We start from the raw sequence: 16,218 nt of genomic DNA, 5'->3' as shown, positions 1-16,218 counted from the left end.
AATGAACTATTTTCTGATATCTCAATAGCTATCGATCAGATTTCAATGAAACTTGCATACAGGTGCACTAGGGGTAATCCAGATGTAACATGTTAATTACCATGCATATTAATGACCTAACTTGCATAACTTTCTTATACAGTGTATATCCACAATTTATTTATATTAACTTTGATGCATGTAGATGCTCTCACACAATTCACTGACAGCAAATCACTGTTGTACAATCAAATTTATTACCTTATTTCTATTTTACATGCTTTCAATAGTTTTAGAACAAGCACAAGTTCTTTTTAAGCTTTCTTTGATCGATAGGTTTCTTTGAACATTACTATGGTAGCTTTAATTAATATGTTATAAATTTGTATACTGGCAATATAAATTGTATTTATATTTTTAAATAAAAAAATAATGAACTTTAAATATACTGGCTTCAAAAAGAAATTCTAGTACAAGATTTTGCGTTTTAAAAAAATATACAACTTCTCATACAATTTCAGTCAAATAATCAAATAATGCTGTCAGAATAGTTTGAGCCAAGCCATAATTAAAATCATTTATGAGACTTTAACATCTGGCAAATCTTAATTTAAAATACAAAATTAAAATCAGTTCAATTGAAAATAAATACATTCTTTATTTGATGAATGTTAAAAAAATAACTAAGATGTTATTTTTAAAAAAAAGAAACAGTTAGTACATAAATTGTATAAGATACATCAGAAAAAAAACTGTCAATAAATCACAATATTTAAAATATATGTATGATATACATACGCATTTTAAGGCAGTACTGGTAATTATAATTTGAAACACTGAATAATGTTGGTGAACAAAACACCTGTACATGTAGATTAATCATCTCCACAGTAACCATAGCAACACTATTATTAGACATCCATGCTTAACTTGAATTTTGTACTTGGTTCCAGATCACTGGAATCTTTCTGTTCTATCAATAAGACACCTTTGCCACTCTTGGCTAAATAGAGATCTAAAAAAATCAGAAACATACACAATTTAGACACGCATGTATTTTGGCACTCTTAAAAGTTAAGCATTCAGAGTTGAGTTATGTGATTATGACAAGTCTGGAGAGTGTGGGATGAGTAAAGTACAGCCACGTATTTATGGCATGTCTGAAGGACAGTGGGGTGAGTTAAGATCAAGGCATGTGATTATGGTACTGGGTATGTCAGGAGAACAGTGGAGTGAATTACGATCAAGTCATGTGATTATGGTATGTCTGGAGGACAGTGGAATGAGTTACGATCAAGTCATGTGATTATGGTATGTCAGGAGAACAGTGGAGTGAGTTACGATCAAGTCATGTGATTATGGTATGTCAGGAGAACAGTGGAGTGAGTTACGATCAAGTCATGTGATTATGGTATGTCAGGAGAACAGTGGAGTGAGTTACGATCAAGTCATGTGATTATGGTATGTCAGGAGAACAGTGGAGTGAATTACGATCAAGTCATGTGATTATGGTATGTCAGGAGAACAGTGGAGTGAGTTACGATCAAGTCATGTGATTATGGTATGTCAGGAGAACAGTGGAGTGAGTTACGATCAAGTCATGTGATTATGGTATGTCAGGAGAACAGTGGAGTGAGTTACGATCAAGTCATGTGATTATGGTATGTCAGGAGAACAGTGGAGTGAGTTACGATCAAGTCATGTGATTATGGTATGTCAGGAGGACAGTGTAGTGAGTTAGGATCAAGTCATGTGATTATAGTATGTCTGGAGAACAGTGGAGTGAGTTAAGATCAAGTCATGTGATACAATGGACACTTTTCAGCTGAGCATATTGAATGTTATACCAGTGTTGCTTACCTCTGTATTTTGCTGACTCAAACACAATATGGTCACTTCCTTTCACCCACTTCTTTTTAAAAAATACATGGCTGTCTATAGTCTTTAACCTGGACAGGTTCTTTTTGGAAGTTTTCTAAATAGATATAAAAATGATATGAATCACACATATAGTAACTACCAATAGTACCGTACTGTAAAATACTTTATTATAGCTGGAATTAATTGTTGTTGAAACATTATAGGTGTTTTGTATGAAATATTTTGATTGTAAAATATAGGAAAAAAGGTATATTCACTAGATTTTAATTTCACTGAATCATTTCTTCAGTGAAAATAGTAATCAAAGAAAGCTTAGAAAGAACTCCCATGTGCTGAGAGTATTGGAGACACATTAAATATAATTCGAAATTATTTAGCTGAAAACTAATTATGCAAATCAGAAAATTAATATGACCAGATTTGAGTGTAAAACTAATGAGTTCTGCGCAATGTAACAGAAAATCTATGTCTCCAAGTTTAATTGAAATGTGATTAGAACCAAAAAATTATGAATTATTATGCTTATTAGGGAATTAATATGAACAGATTTTTACCCAAAACTAATTAGGTTTGTACATTGTCCTAGAGCATCTTTATACTAAGTTTCATTGAAATGGAATAATTAGTACCGTGAAAACTCCAAAATTTCGACCCCTCTAAAAATTCGATCGCCTATTTATTTGCCGGTTTCTGTGTTTTATTTACCTACAAATTTTCGACTCCACTAAAAATTGCCGACTCATTCTTATTCGAAAATTGCGACCAGTTTTAGTTTTCCCCCAAACGAAAAAAAAAACGATGTGAGCGTTCAAGCGGGACCTTCCTCGAAGGCATGAATCCGGGTTTCTGATTGACTGAGAGATTTTTATTTTATTGGTAACGAAAATATATTCTAAATAAACGAAGTTTCAAATAAAAACGAACACAAAAATCTCGGCATGCTGCGTTTCTGAATTGTTGATTATTACTGTACTCAGTAGTGATTATAATAATGTACACAAAATAAATTTGTTGAATGGTTATGAAATACAAATAAAAGTCAACTTAGTTTCATCGTAAGCGAATGATTCCGGTCTCGTATAAACGTTTGATGCTGTAGGACATCCGCCATGTTCTCTTAGGTCAAATAGGTCAAATCGCTAATTAACCAATCAAAAAGCTGGATGATGCCAACGTGTTCAAATTACCATAGCTTATTTAAATATGTTAATGTTATTGAACGCAATGCGGAAGAAATTGGTGTTGTAGTACGATATTTTGGCTTGGATTTTGATGCGAAAACGGCATGATTTTTTTTAAATAAAAAAATTAGTTGTTTTTAAAAAATAAACTGGTCATCTGAAGAATAATTTAACATTGTTCACAGTGATAACAGCTCATTCTCGAAAGGAAGCTTACCCGCTCACGCTAGTCACGATAAAAATCATACACGTGTACTCTTGAATAGACAAACGTCAATGACTACGGTAAAACTTAGACTCTATTTTAGCCGGCAGGATTGATTGAAATGTCCGAAAAATGACGCCAAAATACACCTTAAAAGTCCCATTTTATTTTCTTAAATCCCATTTTATTTTTTAATCCAAGGGCGAATTTACGGCAGAATTTGGTCCCTCAAATAAGGGACACGTGAGCTTTGATTCTAACCGGATACATTGCACTGGGTCGGGGAGATAGTTTGCTAAACTTCCATGCATCTTTTGTCCAATGGGTACCTGTACTTCGAACATTCGCAAGTTTTTCTAGGTAGTGCGAGACAGCTTTGTCTTTTGACCTATTAGTTTTGTGCTGACCTCTTCTCCGCGTCTTGATGTTTTGTTTTGCTTGTCATAATACTCACTGATTGATGACTTTGTTTAGATTTTGAGTTACAACTCGGCCACGACCTTTGCTTTTACCGTGAAACATGAGGAAGTTTACGTCAATTGACGGACATTGCATTTTTTAAAAACTAATGAAGCACACTGTCTATCATCCCCATTTTTTCATTTGCTGATTTCTATTCTGAAAAATTCGACCGTCCGAAAATGCACCTTAATTTTGACTATAAAAACACGTCACATATCGAACACCAATTATTTAAAACCGGTCGAAATTTTGGAGTTTTTACGGTACTTTAGATATCAGTGTGAAAGCTTAAAATTGGTTAATTATGCAAATTAGGTAATTAATATGTACAGATTTTAACCCACAATTATTCAGGTCTGTCTATTGTCCTACAGCATCCATGTACATTCATTGATATGTGATGTATAGTACCTGAGATATCAGTGTGAAAGTTGGTTAATTATGCAAATTAGGTGATTAATATGCACAAATATTTACCGGAAACTAATTGGGTCTGCATAATTCTAGATTCATTGAAATGTGATGATTAGTACTTTAGATATCAGTAGAAAAGCTGAAAATTAATTATGCAAATTAGGTAATTAATATGCACAATTATTTACCCTAAAACAAATCAGGTCTCTGCATAGTCCTAAAGGATCTATGTACCAAGTTTCATTGAAATGCGATGATTAGTACTTGAGATACCTGTGGAAAAGCTGAAAATTAACTAATTATGCAAATTAGGTGATTAATATGCACAAATATTTATCGAAAACAATCAATCTCTGCATAGTCCTTGAGTATGTAAGTACCAAGTTTCATTGAAATGTAATGCTAACTACTTATATCAAATGCTGAAAATTAATTAATTATGCAAATTAGGTAATTAATATGTACTGATATTACCTTAAAAACTATCAGGTCTGTGCAGTGTCGTATGACATCTATGTACCAAGTTTCATTGAAATGTGATGATTAGTACTTGAGATATCAGTGGAAAAACCGAAGATTGACTAATCATTATGCAAATTAGGTAATTAGTATCCACGGATTATTACCAAAAACTAATCAAAACCTAGCATTAGTTCAGAGCATCTATGTACCAAGTTTCATCAAAATCCAATGAGTGGTTGTTTAGATATCAGTGGAACAGTCATGGAACCACTAAAAAATAGCTAATTATCATGCAAATTAGGTAATTAATATGCACGGATTTTTACCAAAAATTAATCAATTCTGCGCATATGTTCAGAGCATCTATGTACCAAGTTTCATCAAAATCCAATGAGTGGTTCTTTAGATATCAGTGGAACAGTCATAGAACAGCTAAAAATTAGCTAATTATCATGCAAATTAGGTAATTAACGAGCATGGATTTTTACCAAAACCTAATCAAATCTGCGCATTGGCCCAGAGCATCTATGCACCAAGTTTCATCAAAAACCGATGTATGGTTCTTGAGATAGCAGTGGAACAGTCGGACACACATACACACACACACACATACACACATACACACATACACACACACATACAGACACACTAACTGCAAAGACTCCCATTTTGTGCTTCGCACATGGGAGTCAAAAATAAAGTATTTTAAAGTAACAAGTAAAATGTCAATGCTCTAAGCTTGCATATTATATTTGACACTATGAGAGATGCTACAATTATTTATGCTGATTTCAACCATCATGAAGGGAATTGACATTTTAGAGCATTCATGAAAACAAAAGTCAGATTACACGTTACATAAGATGGGAGTTTTTACAAGGGAATATGAAAGCTAGCTGGTGTTTTTCAAGATAACTGGATATTTTGTGAATCATAACTGTTCCATACCTAATCCAGCAGGATGGGTCATTGAAAAAAATAGGACATGATGATTTAATGGAATTCAAGAAGACAAAATAGATTTTTCACCAAACATTACATTTCAGCAACGTACATGTTTGTAAACACCTGGATAGAATGTGCGACAGATGGAAAACTTATACAAAGCAGTTCATGTATCCCAATGTAATTTTCATGATTTGCTGTGACTAATAGAATTTGAGATTATCTATCACTCAGAATGAAATGTTTTCAATAAATAAGAATAGAACAAAATATTTCTGGTTATCAAAAAAAGCACCAATGACACCTGTGCACATCACAATTTTGGAAATCAAGTTGACCAGAAAACTTTCTTTTTTTTAGGTCTATCACAAGAGATGGTCACCACATATATATATAGTGTGTGGAAATACATGAATGTAATTTGTTACCTAATCTGATTCAAAATTAAAATAAAATAAAAATAAAATTACCATACAAATCAGTTGGTTCAATTCCGAAATGGACAGACATTTGTCATATTTTACGTTGTATAAAACCATGGCAAAAGATGGGTATTTGGTTGTATCAGCCTGAGCTATGATGTCAAACTTAATTGGCCATAGAACGCTATAGAGATACACAATCCACTGACCTGTTGACAAAAAAATAATAATATGGATTAAAACAAAGCATTAATAGATCACCACATGACATTGCTGTTGTTTAAGTGAATACATGTGTACAAAACTGAAATGAATCAGGCCAAATGAACAATGCAAGTCAATAAGTGTACAGACCAAATAAACAATGCAAGTAAATAAGTGTACTGGCCAAATGAACAATGCAGGCCAATATGTGTACAGGCTAAATGAACAATGCAAGTCAATATGTGTACTGGCTAAATGAACAATGCAGGTCAATATGTGTACTGGCCAAATGAACAATGCAGGTCAATATGTGTACTGGCCAAATGAACAATGCAGGCCAATATGTATACAAGCTAAATGAACAATGCAAGTCAATATGTGCACTGGCCAAATGAACAATGCAGGTCAATATGTGTACAGACTAAATGAACAATGCAAGTCAATATGTGTACAGGCTAAACGAACAATGCAGATCAATATGTGTACAGACTAAATGAACAATGCAAGTCAATATGTGTACAGGTTAAATGAACAATGCAAGTCAATATGTGTACTGGCCAAATGAACAATGCAGATCAATATGTGTACAGACTAAATGAACAATGCAAGTCAATATATGTACAGACTAAATGAACAATGCAAGTCAATATGTGTACAGGCTAAATGAAAAATGCAGGTCAATATGTGTATAGGCCAAATGAACAATGCAAGTCAATATGTGTACAGGCCAAATGAACAATGCAAGTCAATATGTGCACAGGCCAAATGAACAATGCAAGTCAATAAGTGTACAGACCAAATAAACAATGCAAGTAAATAAGTGTACTGGCCAAATGAACAATGCAGGCCAATATGTGTACAGGCTAAATGAACAATGCAAGTCAATATGTGTACTGGCCAAATGAACAATGCAGGTCAATATGTGTACTGGCCAAATGAACAATGCAGGTCAATATGTGTACTGGCCAAATGAACAATGCAGGCCAATATGTGTACAGGCTAAATGAACAATGCAAGTCAATATGTGTACTGGCCAAATGAACAATGCAGGTCAATATGTGTACAGACTAAATGAACAATGCAAGTCAATATGTGTACAGGCTAAATGAACAATGCAAATCAATATGTGTACTGGCCAAATGAACAATGCAGATCAATATGTGTACAGACTAAATGAACAATGCAAGTCAATATGTGTACAGGTTAAATGAACAATGCAAGTCAATATGTGTACTGGCCAAATGAACAATGCAGATCAATATGTGTACAGACTAAATGAACAATGCAAGTCAATATATGTACAGACTAAATGAACAATGCAAGTCAATATGTGTACAGGCTAAATGAAAAATGCAGGTCAATATGTGTATAGGCTAAATGAACAATGCAAGTCAATATGTGCACAGGCCAAATGAACAATGCAAGTCAATATGTGTACAGGCCAAATGAACAATGCAAGTCAATATGTGTATAGGCCAAATGAACAATGCAAGTCAATATGTGTACAGGCCAAATGAACAATGCAAGTCAATATGTGTACTGGCCAAATGAACAATGCAAGTCAATATGTGTACTGGCCAAATGAACAATACAAGTCAATATGTAAACTGGCCATATGAACAATGCAAGTCAATATGTGTACTGGCCAAATGAACAATGCAAGTCAATATGTGTACTGGCCAAATGAACAATGCAAGTCAATATGTGTGCTGGCCAAATGAACAATGCAAGTCAAATGTGTACTGGCCAAATGAACAATGCAAGTCAATATGTAAACTGGCCAAATGAACAATGCAAGTCAATATGTGTAATATGAAAACGTAACAATAACACTGATTTTCAATAAATGAATGAAAATGTATGAACAAAACACAAGTTAACAAACTATGTTCAATAGCCAGAGCATCTATGTACCACTAGTTTCATTGGAATCTTATGAATGGTTCTTAAAATATCAGTGGAACAGATATATATATGTACATATAGAGTAACATTCAGACTTCAATGGTTTGCTTTGCACATGGGAGTTAAGAACAGTAACATTTGCACATGTGGTATACAATGACGATGTTTGTTGTGTATTTTCTACCAGACAGACCTAAATTACCATCTCCTGGTACCGGTATATATCGCAGAGAATCACAAACACTTTATATAGCCTTGACCAGAGATCAAAATCACATATAAATAAGTGTTTTATTAAGTCTGGATAAAGTCAACATCACTGTTGTTCCATCAGAATTTAGCTTGTAGATTTTGATACACCCTATTTTGCAATCACTTTTTTTTTACGTTTTACTATTACTAAAAATAATGCTACTGACACTGGTTATGAGTCATGGCAATCACGGCGTTCTTTATGTCGTGTACAAATTAGTAAAGTGTATAGCGGTTATTGTTACTATCTTCACAATCTAAAAAGTTAGAAATGTTTACACATGTGATCTCTTACCACCATCATCCTCAATGTGAGCTGGAATAATCTTAACAGATGAGCTTGATGTCATTGACAACAAAGAAGTAGAATCACTGGTAGCAGTATGGACATAACAATCTGACTGTTTGTAACAACGCAGTTTTGGTACATTGTTTTTAGTGAACTCCCTCTGCCACTCAGCAATAATTTCAACTGTAACATTATCATCTGAAAGAAAACCCGACAGTCATGTGAGAAGGTTTAGAAAACGATAAAGCCCTGAAAAAAAATATATTATCTGGTCAATTCATTTTCCCAAATCACATGTGTGATTTTCAATTATAATTTTAAAATTGTCATAACAATTGTTATTATTAAAATTATTAAGGTTTTCCCAGAAATCTTCTTCCCACATTTTAACTGAAATGCGCATAGACAATCAGAAAAATAAAAATGTTTTTTTTCCCAGACTTAACCAGATCTTTACACTCAGAACATTATCAGATAGTTTGTAACTATAAATATACTCACCTTCAAGTTCAATTTCAACTTCAATTTCCATATAAGTACATACATCTTCATAATCATCATCATTACCATCAACAACATCTTCCGGTGCTCTACTCAAAGTCTATAAAATAAAACTCAAAGCTTAGAAAGAACTCCCATGTTCTAAAGGGTATTGAAGGCATGAAGTACAAATAAGGAATACTGTATTTACTCTATTAGAAGCACAACTCAAATAGAAATAAAGTAAAAATTGCCTTTATTGCATGCAATTGAATCATGTCTTATTTTAACCATAGACATTCCGTTGTCATTTACATTATGACAGGGCTTCACCAATTGACAGGGTTTTGCTAACCCTTCATCAATCACCAATTGGCAGAAATATGCTAATTCTTCACCAGTCGTCCAAATGTTCGGTAGGGCTTCCCTAACTCTTCACCAGTCACCAATTGCAAGTTAATTCCCATCCCAACCACACAACAGATAAGATACACAGCAACAGAATTAAAAAATCTCTAAAACCACACTACCTGAAAAAGCATTACTTACAAGTTTGAATTTTTGGGTAATCTGAAAAAACTTGTTGACAACATCGTGATGATCAGAATCCAATAAGACAGAACCATTAATTCTGTGAATAGTATCACCATTCCTTCAAACAAACAAACATATGAAAATAAATTATTTTGCAGTACATATTTTATGCATTGATTAAACCCAATGATTATTCCACATACTACTAGTAAAAGGCAAAAGTAAATTCTAAATTATGCAAATTAGGGAATTGTCTCTGGAACCTATGTAGCAAGTTGGTGGAAAAGCCAAAAATGTATTATTATGCAAAGTAGCTAATTATTATGGATATATTTAAACCCCAAACTAATTAGGTCATCGCATTGTCTCACAGCATTTATGTACCAATATTCATAGAAATGTGATGATTAGCAATTAAGATATTGGCAGAAAAGTTGAAAAATTGCATTTCTATACACTGGACTATCAAAATATGACTTAAGACCAGAGAAACATCGCATCTATGTACATGTATGTGCTACTGATAAAGCAAATATAGAGTACATTAAAGGGGAGCAGAGGTGTGGCTTTTGACACTCTGTACATGAAATTTGAGATCTATGAATGAATTCTGTCGATAAAAATAACTTGTATGTGCTGCGAAATGCCCTAAATATCGGGTATAAAACGAACTGTGAAGCAGACGACAAACTTCCGCTTTTCCTGTTGTCATTTCGCCTCTAGAGGGCCAGTCAAATGACGTCATCAGTGAACACTGATAATTGAACCCATTCATGCTAGTACGCCAATCCCATAGAAATGCTACTATGAAAGACCTTGTTAACTGACTACTAAGTTGAAACATGGCGAAATGTTGAGCGCATGAATGCCATAACGATTCATGTTAAGTTTCTCGAAATCCCAAATAAAAAATAACGTTGTTGGTTGCGAGAAATCGGCAGAAGAACTAACCTGAAAATGAAGACACGTACAGCGCTCTAGCTATAGTAAACAGTGAGTAAATAAATATTGTTTGAGTTAAAAACTAAATTAGAAATACGCTAATATCATTACAGTAATCATTTCGCCCAACTTCCCACTTTCAATCGACCGCTTATCGCTTAATTTCCGACCGCACTGTATTTTCCGAACGGAAAACGACCGCATTTTTATCGTAATTTTTCTCTCACCGACCCATTGAAAACACCGACCGGTCGCCCAAACACTGGTCACTGGCACAGGAGTGATCGAAATAGTGGTTTTGAGTGATACAGTTTGGGGATACAATGGGTACTAACTATTATTAAATTCCAAACTACTCTTCAAATCTATACCACATTGTATCGTTCGCGGACGAAACTTCACCTGTGTCCAATATTAAATAACTGACTTTGCGTAATTATTATGAAATCGATATATTACAATGTTGAAATTTTTAGAGCCGGTACAACATTGTAAACAAATTTGCGTAATTAGAAAAGCAGCGCACTAAGTAAACGACCTCAAAATATACAAGTTTGTGTACAGCACCGTCAGAACTAATAACAATTTTACAAGATTGACGCGCGGAGCAAGAAAGAAAAAGATTGCTAAGGTAAAGCGCCTGTTCAGTGCGTGACTTGGGGGTCAAACTTCGGTCAACACACACTTGATGTCAGCATTGCCGCGCAATAAGTTATGCAATAAAGTACTTCAAATTCAATTGCATCCCAAAATGATGTCGTTGATCACTCAGTCTTTTGCAAAATATTATAACTAGTTTCCAAGCTTTTGATGCAGCCAGATTTATTTAACTTTGTGGAAATATAATCTTTTTAATTTCTCAGTCCTTTCTGGGCGACCTGCGGCTGTTTGATTTCCTACTCGCTTCTAAGCTAGCGATTGGTGAGAATGGTTATTAATATATTACCCAATGCACTTGTAAATCGGACAGTCATACCGCAATTGTGTTGAAACATTTTTGGGCAGTAAGTAAAGTCAGAATATTGTTTAAAATAAAATATTCCATCCCAATCAAATCTAGGTCAAAGGGTCAAAGTGCGTGCATATAATTATAGATAGTTAAAAACTAAATAGATTTGAATGTTTGACGGCTATTCAATGTTTGTGCAAACCAGAATAAAAAAGGTAGTGTATACAATAGCGATATGACTGAGATATCATGGCATTTGTTTACAATATTGTACCGGCTCTAGTATTTGACACAGATGAAGTTGTTCGCGAACGATACAGAGTGGTATAGATTTGAAGAGCCGTTCAGAATTTATAATAGTTAACACTTGTTGTATATCCCCAAACATTTTGACTACTCCTGTGCCGGTGACCAGTGTTTGAGCGAGCGGTCGGTGTTTTCAATAAGCGAGCGAGAGAAAAAAAAAACGGTAAAAATGTGGTCGTTTTCCAGTCGGAAAATACAGTGCGGTCGGAAATTAAGCAATCGTTTAAAAAGTGGGAAGTTGGGCAAAATGAGTACTGTGGTTCAAGTGATATTAGCATATTTTTCATTTAGTTTAACTCGTACAATATTTATTCACTCACTGTTTACTATAGCCAGAACGCTGTACTGTCTTCACTTTCAGGTTAGTTCTTGAGCCGATTTCTCGCAACCAACAACGTGATTTTTTATTTGGGATTTCGAGAAACATAACATGAATCGTTACGACATTCATAACACAACACCTCGCCATGTTTCAACTTTTAAGTAGTCAGTTAACAAGGTCTTTCATAGTAGCATTTCTATGGGATTGACGTACTAGCATGAATGGGTTCAATTATCAGTGTTCACTGATGACGTCATTTGACTGGCCCTCTAGAGGCGAAATGACGCCAAGAAAAGCGGAAGTTTGTCGTCTGCTTCACAGCCCGTTTTATACCAGATATTTAGGGCATTTTAGCACATATAAGTTGTTTTTATCGACAGAATTCATTCATAGATCTCAAATTTCATGTACAGACTGTCACAAGCCACACCTCTGCTCCCTTTTATATTGTAAATCCTTCACTGAAAGACAATAGCTGATTGGTCAGATGTGAAACGTTTAGTGATAGGGTTTCTGATTTGCCAAATATCAACATGAGTAATAATATTTTTTATTATTATCTCTTCGATCATTCCCAGACCACTAGATTTCCACCAGACCCATCCAGTGTAGATAAAGAGTCACGTCATGATCTCCTCCCCTTCTTTCGTTCCGAATCCGTGCGATAATCATCTAGTATATTCAGTACATTTTCCTTAAATGACAGGTGAGGTGCTACAGTAGTAGGTGTATATTTGTTTAATAAAAAGGTATGTTCTGTTATCAATATTTACAGACAGCATGACAATCGTACCCTTTTCATCTGTCTGAACTTTATGAACCACATAGTCAAGATCTCTGATAATTAACCCTACATTATGAGCTGTGTCCTGGCCCAGGACTTGGTCACTTGTTTTCCACATTGTAAGTGGAGTGAATTTCATGAAGCATAATCATTCAATGATTGAAACACCCTCTCTCTGACGAGTAAACATACCAATTCAATTGATTTATTATACAACCTGTTATTGATATAGAGTCGACCATTAATTAGTAACCCTAACCCTAACCTCTATTTTTTTTTTTGCAGTCTCTTACGCAGAGATCTTCTTGAACAAACATTCATCTCTTTCATGGCACAAAGTCGATTGGTAAAGAACTGTCTGCATTGCAACCATTTTGGAAATTTAACAATATTGTGACGAGGAGTATTCCGTCCTTCATCACCTTTTAAAACTATTGGTGTTTGATGTGTATTTTCAATTATCACTTCCAAAATTTTCTTTAAATGTTAACTGATTTGCAATGTGGAATTCATGATCCATAGAGAAGACCACTCCTACAATGAATAAATACAACAAGCATCAAACCACCTACCTAATCTTAAGTTGATGTGCCGAACTATTTTCTTCGACTTCAAGCACACTATGTTCATACTGATCATTATCTAACTGAATAGTTCTAAATTTCATTCCTAAGTCAATGCGTTGACTGGGAGCATTGGGATGTGGGATTCCCACTCTAGATTCAGGCCATTGAGGCAAATCCTGAAAAGATGAAAAAAAAAATAGTAAATTTATCATCCTCATCGTGATTTTGTTTCTGCATCATCCTGTGTAACCAGTATTTTTGTTTTTAGATAGAAAACCTTCTATAATTATACTGTAATTTAACTGTGGCTAATTTTAAAATTAAATATAATGTACAACATGTTTTTTCTTCAAAATTAAAAAACAAAAAGAATCTTAATGTTTAGTTCATGATTAGTAGCACACCACATTCTCACCAGAGTAAAATCATAAAGGAAATGACAAATCACAGTGAAGGCCAGTTAACCGTGGACAATAAATCTGTTTTACTCTTTATGATTTACACTGATCATGTCACTGTTATGACACTGAGGACCAAGTCTGAATAAAATCTACAAAAAAAAGTTTGAAGACATTTTCAAATGTTTTTTTTTTGGACTTAAATCAGACAGTCGGTCAAAGGTCATCAAAATGAACAAAAAAAAATCAACATGTACTTTAATCTACTTTGAACAAAATGAGTAATCCATCATTATGAAACAAATACCTGTGAAAAGTAGACAAGGACTTGCACATGTTGAATATAGACTGGAATGGAATGGAATTTCCATGTTGAACTGTTCATGGGTGCCGGATAGTTTTATGGGCTATTTTCAGGGCCACTGGTTCCAAGGCCACTCATGGACTGATGAAAAATACCTGTCACTTTCAAAAAGCTTTTGTGGTAGCATGTAATTTATGGGGGAAAAATCTGGACTCGAAAACTTTTTCTCTTCCATGGCAACCGTGCTTATAATTAAAAAAAAAATCAAAATGGCCAGGAATCATGAAATTAATACACCATCTGGTCATTGAAGCAGCACAAAAATTTTATGTTTCAGGTCGCTCAAATTCCAGATGTGTTTATCATAATTGCTGATTCACTGTCTTGATTTCAGATGCAGCTTTTCAGAGAGGCAGTCCCTTTATTGCAAGTGAATCCTTGCCAGATACCCTCTGGTTTCCCTATACTATCAATTCTTGAATTTCGACATGCAGCACTGAGTACATGGGCATCTCAATCAAGAGTTTGAGCATGGGTAATGGTTTGCAACAATATGTATAACATCCAAGGTAGTGCTACAACTCATCCACACTCAACTATAAATGTACATTTTTCGATCGTTTAAAATCATTATCTAGGCCAGTACACACCCTGTAACAGAGAAGTTTATTATAAGACCTGTACAGAAAATAAGCTCAAAGCCCACAGATATAGAGAAGCCCCACACAAGACCCGTTCCACATTTGCGCCACAATATGTATCCCATTTTGACTTGTCTCGGTACCAAACCAGTCAGACATGTTCGAGAAATGACGTCGGAGAACGGACGGAAATCCCCAAAACACAACGAAGTTATAATGTAAAAACTCATGATAAAAAGCGCCGGGTGTGTGGATGAATGAGCGAATTCAATGAGAAACAACACAGAAATCCTTACCTCACTCAGCTGAGGTTGTAAACACTGTACACAGTGCTCCTTTATATATTCGACGCCATGCTGCATCACATCTACGCATTTGTCAACAATGCCGTCAACCTCGTCGATTGGTTGCTCTTCTACATTCAAAACACCAAATTGCGTTGATATAGATTTCTGTCTTTTAAAGTCATGGGGACGTTCTTCACATGGAGATCGAGAACGGGGTCTTGAACCGATCATAGCTGTCGTGGATTCGGCGTAATTTTACGTGGCATCTAGTTTTTCAATCTACGAACACCAAAGCAATTTCACTTATAAAGAAGGAAAAGGGAATCCCCCCCACCCATCACGTGATCGGCTATGCTATTTGTGCAGAGGGGTTTTGCCAATTGTTCGATGAAGGGTAAAACTCTTACTGCTATGGAAACAAATAAAAAAACGAGGTAAAACGACCAATACGCGTAGTTAGTGTAAATATTAAGCCATTTTAAAAAGGGGATAGTCATTTTTGTAATTTCATCCATCCATCCATCGATTTTATACACCATATCGCACTTCAAGTTGGCACCCGCTACCATAACCAGACTGGAACAAAATATCGCCTTTCCGATTGCCATATTTGGTCACAAAACCGTGGGCGGCGGAAACGAGTTCTCATCGTTATTCTCATCACAACAAAGGCATTATTTATAAATATTTATAAGTTTTTGATGAGATGTGAAAGTTCCAAGAGACTATGGTTTAGTAAATAAGCGAATGATCAATTTCTAGATGCACATCGCCTCTGGAAAACTAAGTATACTATTTAAAATAATGCACAGACTACAATAAGAAACTGAAATTATTAGAATAATAAGTTTAAATTAAAGAGGATAACAACAATTAAATCTACTACCGATAGTACTCGATCAACCTGGATATTCGAACAGGTGGCATGATTTTTAAAACAAGAAAGGGCTTTAAAAAGCATAGCACGTAGACTTCGTGATGTACATTTACAATATTAAATAGTTTAGTGAGATAAGTTCCAAACTGACGTTACATTCAATTCATAGGATTATTAAAACAGAGCCTGGCATGGAAATTTATACCAGTATATCAGTCTTGATTGCG

At 34.7% G+C, this 16,218-nt stretch overlaps 1 protein-coding gene across 1 annotated transcript; it reads right to left on the bottom strand.

Moving 5' to 3' along the window:
• Nucleotides 1–213: 213 nt before the first annotated feature.
• On the bottom strand, nt 214–15,437 carry LOC100379003 (uncharacterized). Its single transcript, XM_006813144.3, has 8 exons — nt 15,124–15,437; nt 13,491–13,660; nt 9,631–9,733; nt 9,103–9,202; nt 8,608–8,799; nt 6,000–6,160; nt 1,840–1,954; nt 214–994 (listed from the first exon to the last, which is right to left on the bottom strand). The coding sequence occupies exons 1-8, from the start codon at nt 15,343–15,345 to the stop codon at nt 891–893; spliced, it is 1,167 nt and encodes a 388-aa protein (XP_006813207.1). The 5' UTR covers nt 15,346–15,437; the 3' UTR covers nt 214–890.
• Between the last annotated feature and the right edge of the window lie 781 nt (nt 15,438–16,218).

Source organism: Saccoglossus kowalevskii, chromosome 1 (genome assembly GCF_978046115.1).
Source record: "Saccoglossus kowalevskii chromosome 1, keSacKowa6.1, whole genome shotgun sequence".
NCBI lineage: Eukaryota > Metazoa > Hemichordata > Enteropneusta > Harrimaniidae > Saccoglossus > Saccoglossus kowalevskii.
This window is presented reverse-complemented; position numbering and strand designations above follow the sequence as displayed.